The 6263-nt window shown below is 42.8% G+C and overlaps 1 protein-coding gene across 1 annotated transcript; it reads left to right on the top strand.

The window, feature by feature from the left end:
- The first annotated feature begins 4109 nt into the window (after positions 1 to 4109).
- LOC103716939 lies at positions 4110 to 6263 on the top strand. Its single transcript, XM_008805144.4, has 2 exons — positions 4110 to 4737; positions 5756 to 6263. Exons 1-2 carry the CDS (start codon positions 4234 to 4236, stop codon positions 6140 to 6142), a joined length of 891 nt encoding a protein of 296 aa, XP_008803366.2. The 5' UTR covers positions 4110 to 4233; the 3' UTR covers positions 6143 to 6263.

Raw genomic sequence — 6263 nt, 5'->3', positions numbered from 1 at the left:
GCCGGCCGCCGGGATTGGCCAAGGTCCATGGCGGTGGGGTTGGTCGGGGTATGGGAGGTTCGGAGTTGGGTTTCTAGGGTTTTAGTGGGGATGGAGATGGTGGACCGAGGGCGTCCCGCACGGTTCCACCTCCTTCTTCTCTCTCTCTCGCGTCGGCTGGTCACCGGTGGCGACGGCGGCAGCGGTCGGGGGCCACTGGGGTTGCCGTCGGGTGGGGGCCGAGCCACTGCCAGTGGATCTTCGGTTGATGTTGGAGGAGGGGGAAGGGAGGAAAGAGACCCTATGTCGGTTTTTTGGGGGAAGAAGAAGAAGAAGAAGGAGAAGAAACTTCTTCTTCCCTCCCTCTCTTGGCCGGCCCCCATCGCCGGCGACTGCAACAGTGGCGGCCGGCGATGGTTCGGCCAGTGGTGTTGTCGGGTTGGGGAAGGAGAGGGCACAGCCACTATGGCTGTTGCCCTTGGATCAAAAAGATTTGAGGAAGGGAGATGTATTCCCAACCATGAAGAGAGAGGGATCATCCCTTTCTTTTGGTCTCTTCACCGGGACCGGCCATCATCGCCGGCGTGGCAGCGGCCATGGCTGGCAACGACATAGGCCGGTGGTACAAGGGTGGGAGTCGGGCCACTCCGACTGCACTAGATTTGGAGGGATTGAGATGTTTGGAGACCTAGTGATGGACCCCATAGTAGATGTGAATTATGATTTAGAATATTTAAATATTAAATAATTTAGTTGTGATTTATAATTGATGTTGTAGAGGAAGAGTCGGCGGTGCCAGGAGATTTTGATCAGGGGACTCAGCACCCCAGCGCGTAGGTTGTGATTCGGATCCGTATTTGTGTCAGTCTACAATTCCTGTAAGAATCTCTACATCTGAGCACTTTTATTTATGCATATATTGGATTTATCGTTGGATATATTTTATCAGTATGTTGCTATTAATTTTTGAGCTTGTATGACACTATGAGGTGTGCATTTTGATTGCTATGGAAATATTGAAATAATTAAATTGGGAAGGAATAACATATTTTTTGAGAAATTATGAAAATATGTGACGTGATTGAAATGTGATTAAACATGTAAAACTAGACATGTAAAATGGATTGGACTAACCTTGTCATGAGATAGCCTCTACGAGCTTATGCGTAGGATAGCCTCCACGGGCTTACGCGTGGGATAGCCTCTACGAGCTTATGCGTAGGATAGCCTCCACGGGCTTACGCGTGGGATAGCTGCCACGAGCTTATGCGTGGGATTTGTGCAGTCTTGAACTGGGTCATGAACTTGGTTAGTCCAAAGCCAGAAGTGAAAAGTTTGAAAACTTGGAAATCAGAGTAATACGGGAATTGATCACATAATGTGAAAAAGGATTTATGTGTATGAAATGGTTACATATATTTGCTGTTTGTTGAGCCTTTGAAATGATGAAATGATATTATTTTGATGTTTTGATCATTTTATTATTATTACTGTGTGTGGCTGTTGGGATTCTTACTGGACTGGAAAAGCTCATACTACTCTTACTTTCTTTTTCAGAGGCACTGGATTTGTAGAGTCCATCGGGTGGGACGAAAATGAGATCAGCATGGAGTCTGACTGCTAGATAGATAGAAATTAATTTATCTTTTGCTTATGGACATTTGAATTTATGTAATCATTCAGTACATTTTGGTTGGTTTGGTTTAATTACATTAATCTTTGATTTTGGCATTTTTGTGAATTTTGTACCTTCTAAGCCTTATATGATCTCTAGGGTTCTACTTTAGGGATTATGTGGCCGTGTCACGTGGTCGACCCGAGTGATAGGTTTGGGGCATGACACTATCTTTGCCTACTCATTCAAGTTACCAAAACTATATATATCATTATACAGAGAGGGGGAAGAAAGAAAAAAACAAAAACAAAAAACCCATATCACTATACGTAAAGAAAGATAAAAAGCAAAGGCAAAAATAAAGATAAAAAAATAAATGGCCCGAACCTATTTCATGTACACCAACCTTAGTCTCACTAGATTTTGATTTTCCTAATCTCTTCTTACTCGCCAAAATCATTATTATAATCACGTAGATGTACCTTGGCGTTACCCCTAAGCAAGATCTTTCAACTTCCCAGATTACTCTATGCCACTTGTTTTATTGAAAGCTAGTCTTACCTACTTGGCGTAAACCATTTGAACAACATAGTCTAGTTGGACCCTAATAGATTTGGTGATTAAACGAGACAAAAATGGTCATCTAGAATCCAGAAGCAGATTGAAACATCGAGGGTTCAATTCTTCGTGATAGGACTAGGAAATAATTATGTTATCGGCAGCTAAAAATAATCTGTTTTGGCATTGAACTCAAGTTGCTGGTGACATTCTATAAATGACAAAATTATCTGCAAGAAGTCCCCTCCATGCAGCAGCGTAAAACATGTAGCTTAGTCCACAAAATCATTGTCACAAATCAATGTTAGGTTAGATCCCAAACTCATCAAAAGGAAGAACAATTCCAAATACCTTGAGAAGAGTGAATTATTGTTCAAAATATCACGATAAAAATTTATAGTGCAAAGAAGGTGCATGAGGGTTCCGGTTGGTAGTGAAAGAATGGTTGGTCTTCTTTCATGGCGCTGATCGTTGGATCGAGCCCAGCATAGGTCTCAAAATACTCAAAATAATTTTGTTCGAACTTGAAATGGCTATTGCATGATCTGATGGTAAATTTCTAAAAAAAAAAGTAAATCTTTTTTTGTACGGAAGATAGAACCCCTGCCCTGCAAAGATTTCCCTTGAAGGGTTAGAGCTCGATGGACCATCCTGGTACAGTGGAGTTGAGACTGGGGAAGAGGATGAGAGGTGGGTGGAAGGGACAACACCATGGTTGGGACTCCACTATGGCTTTTTGAATGTGAATTAGAAAAGCTAGTAGGGATGGGACTATATTGTACTGTTTGGGCTGGTTAGGCTGTCTGGGCTGATGCAGTTTGTTGGGCTGAGAATATTGCCTATTGTATAGACTAGTTGGGCTTGTTAGTCCTCCTTTTCTACTATATATTCTTTTGATAGATTTGGGTGGTCCAAGTGACCACCTTTCTGCTCAAATAGTTAGTCATCCCGATTGGGTTGCAATTCAAACATCATCATACAATGAGATGCAGCAGATGTGCATGATCAACATCCAGCGACTAAGCTCTCGCTCTCCCTCTCAAATCCATCCAAGAGGTGAGGCTCTACTGCGCATTCTAATGACCAAGAATAAACATTGCATTGTTATATATTTATATGATGGGTCAGCATATTCTTGTAGCTTCCATATAAATAGAGCATGAAGTTTCTGCAGTACGCAATTTGCACCGCAAAGTGTTGTACAGCATTTGATAGCCACTATTAGAAGATTGATGGCCATCAAACAAGATAATCTTATATATCATACATGGCATGCATCCATCTCTTGATGGTAGCGAACTGCTGCATGATATTTAGCGGTGCAAACAGTGCACTGCAGAGGTTCGTGGATCCATACGAATAAGTCTAATTGCACCTTCAGTTATGACCACTGTAGGGACCTAAGCTTTTGGTTGCTGAGATATATTCATCCAATCCTTTTATTATGATTGATGCCCTGGTTGAATGCACATCATGTCTACTTCGAGACCCACACACTATTTGAATAAATGCGCAGTGCTATTGTTCTCATGGCCCATTCGACATAGTCTCGAAGAACATAAATATACTGTCTTTTTGCAAACATACCCTCCATATATACTCTCAAAGTACATATACTAAATAATATAATAATCCAATATATTATAACCATTGGAAGCATAACAAATGCTGCAAGAATACTTTTGAGTGCGAGGCTGCCGCATTTTATAATAGCCGTTTGGTCTAACCATTCATTCTGACCTCAGTGGGTGACAACACCACGTGATGGACCCTTCAGTTCTAAAGCTGGTGGAGGTCGGCAGAGTGGCCTCATTTCCACGCTAACGGCCGAAACCCACCCCCCCCCCCCCCCCCCCCCCCCCCCCCCCCAAAACCAACCCACTCAAAACTAACCCAATATTTTATAGCAAAAAAAAGTAATGCCTGATACCCATGATCACACCCTTCCACGTCCCACTCCCTCCTTTCCTGCCTTAAAATCCTCCCCATTGCCTCCACCATTTCACAAACCTCCTCTTCTCTTCTCTCAAGTTCCCAAAGCTCAAGCCATGAAGAGAAGTAGAATTATAGAATAGAAAGAGATGGAAGGAAACTTGCAACAGGTTGACAACAATGCTAATAATCCGTCTCTTGCTGCCGTTGGTGTTGATGATTCGAAGGAGGAGGAGGAGCATGCGAGGGTGGTTGGACCGGGTTCCGACCGGTCGAAGAGGGACGAGTGGAGCGAGGGGGCGGTGGCGAGCCTCTTGGACGTGTACGAGGCCAAATGGGTGCTCCGGAACCGGGCCAAGCTCAAGGGCCATGATTGGGAGGACGTGGCCCGAGTCGTCGCGGCCCAATCCGGTTCGGCCCGGCCGGCCAAGACGCCGACCCAGTGCAAGAACAAGGTGGAGTCCATGAAGAAGCGGTACCGGTCCGAGTCGGCCGCTGGGGGCAGGTCTAGGTGGCCGCTCTTCGCCCGGCTCGACGGTCTGGTCCGGTGCCGGTCCCCGACCACGGCTTTGGTCTCGGTCGACCGGCCACCGGGGAGACCCGCTCCGTCATCGCACTCGCCGGAGCCTAACGTGGCAGCGGTGGCAAAGCAGGTGCGTAACATGATGATGACGACGATGATAATAATAAGATGGTATGATTAACTACATATTTGATTCGGTTCATTAATTTAGCTTGAGAGTGCACACATTTTATGTTTCTTCGATTGTGTCAAAAAGTTCTCTCATGGCCATTAATTGCCATAATAATATAATATATTGATTACAAAGGTTTGATTCTGATCAAGACAAAACCCAAGCACAGATATTGTCTCATGGATTCAGCAAAATCAAAACAAATATTGTAATGATAACAAGTTTAGCATCATTGCAGCTTTAGCTAAAATTCTAGCTGCAAAGAGAGGGAGTGAATCAACAACAAAGGAGCAATTGGATCTCTACCCACATAATTAGAAGTATTACATATATCAAATTATTTTAGTAAAAAAATTAAAAGTATTACATGTATCTCTACCAACATAATTGCGAGAATGAAACTTCACAAATTAAAACCATTCAGTGCCGTTTTAAGCTGCCTGCAACTCCAATACGGCAATTGGATCTTTAATCTGCCCAATTTTTGGCTGCAGCAAGCCATTAAAATGTAGAAAAAGGGGACAACATGGGGGTAAGTATGGTTTTTTGAGAGAACTAGAAGAGTAGATATGTAGGGTTAAATTTTATTGCCTTCAAACCAATGGCAACACATATTAAAGAATCACCTTGTTAATTGCAATTGAAAGCTGGCTCACACATAAGAAGCCTAGAATGACCTGTTCTCCTGCCTATCCAATGACCAAATTCTTTATTGTGAATCCTATAGATACTAGTTTCGGAAATCGAAAATGTAATTTAAACATTGCATATCTTTTTCATCATCATTGCATCAGCTGATCTCGCAAGCATTTTCTTGCGAAGAAGATAACCAATTATAATAAAAAGATGCACTACCCATTTAGCATTTGCATTTTGCAATGCTCAGAAAGTAGGATTTTCCTAATTTTGTTTTAGAGAGAGATCTCCTAATCATTGGTGCATGGTCCAATATAATATCTCCTCTTATGTGTGCTAGGCTGAATGTGAAGAAACCAAAGGCAAGGAACATGTCAATGAGATTCACAAGGAGCATTGCAACATGCAACCATATGATCCTTGTGATGGAAAACAAAAAATAAATGATAGGAAGAAGAGGAGGATGAGGGAGAGGGAAGAGAAAGAAAGCTGGAAGGTGATGGAGAGCATACAATGGCTAGCTGAAGTGGCATTGAGGGTAGAGCAAGGGAGAATGGAAGCTATGAGGGAGGTAGAGAGAATGAGGGCCCAAGCAGAGGCAAAGAAAGGAGAGATGGACTTGAAGCAAACTGAGATCATTGCCAACACTCAGTTGCAGATTGCAAAGCTCCTGGTTGGGAAAGATGATAATGTTGATTCGTCTTTGAGAATTGGGAGGGGTAAATGAAAGTTCTCATATAGAGGTGTTTGGATTCTTCTATAGTAATGTTCCTGAAACTATAGTATCTGTTCAAATCATCTACTAAGCTGATGCTGAAATGTTACAAACAACTTTAAGAAATTAGCTA

This window comes from Phoenix dactylifera, unplaced genomic scaffold (genome assembly GCF_009389715.1).
Source record: "Phoenix dactylifera cultivar Barhee BC4 unplaced genomic scaffold, palm_55x_up_171113_PBpolish2nd_filt_p 000026F, whole genome shotgun sequence".
Lineage (NCBI taxonomy): Eukaryota > Viridiplantae > Streptophyta > Magnoliopsida > Arecales > Arecaceae > Phoenix > Phoenix dactylifera.
Note: the sequence above shows the minus strand (reverse complement) of the source record. Positions and strands in the feature narration are given on the sequence as shown.

What these genes read in the sequence shown, in the direction of transcription:
- LOC103716939 (XM_008805144.4), top strand. Translation starts at nt 4,234, where the DNA reads ATGGAAGGAAACTTGCAACAGGTTGACAACAATGCTAATAATCCGTCT. An exon ending in TGGCAGCGGTGGCAAAGCAG is followed by an intron (nt 4,738 to 5,755) that starts GTGCGTAACATG and finishes TATGTGTGCTAG; the next exon opens with GCTGAATGTGAAGAAACCAA.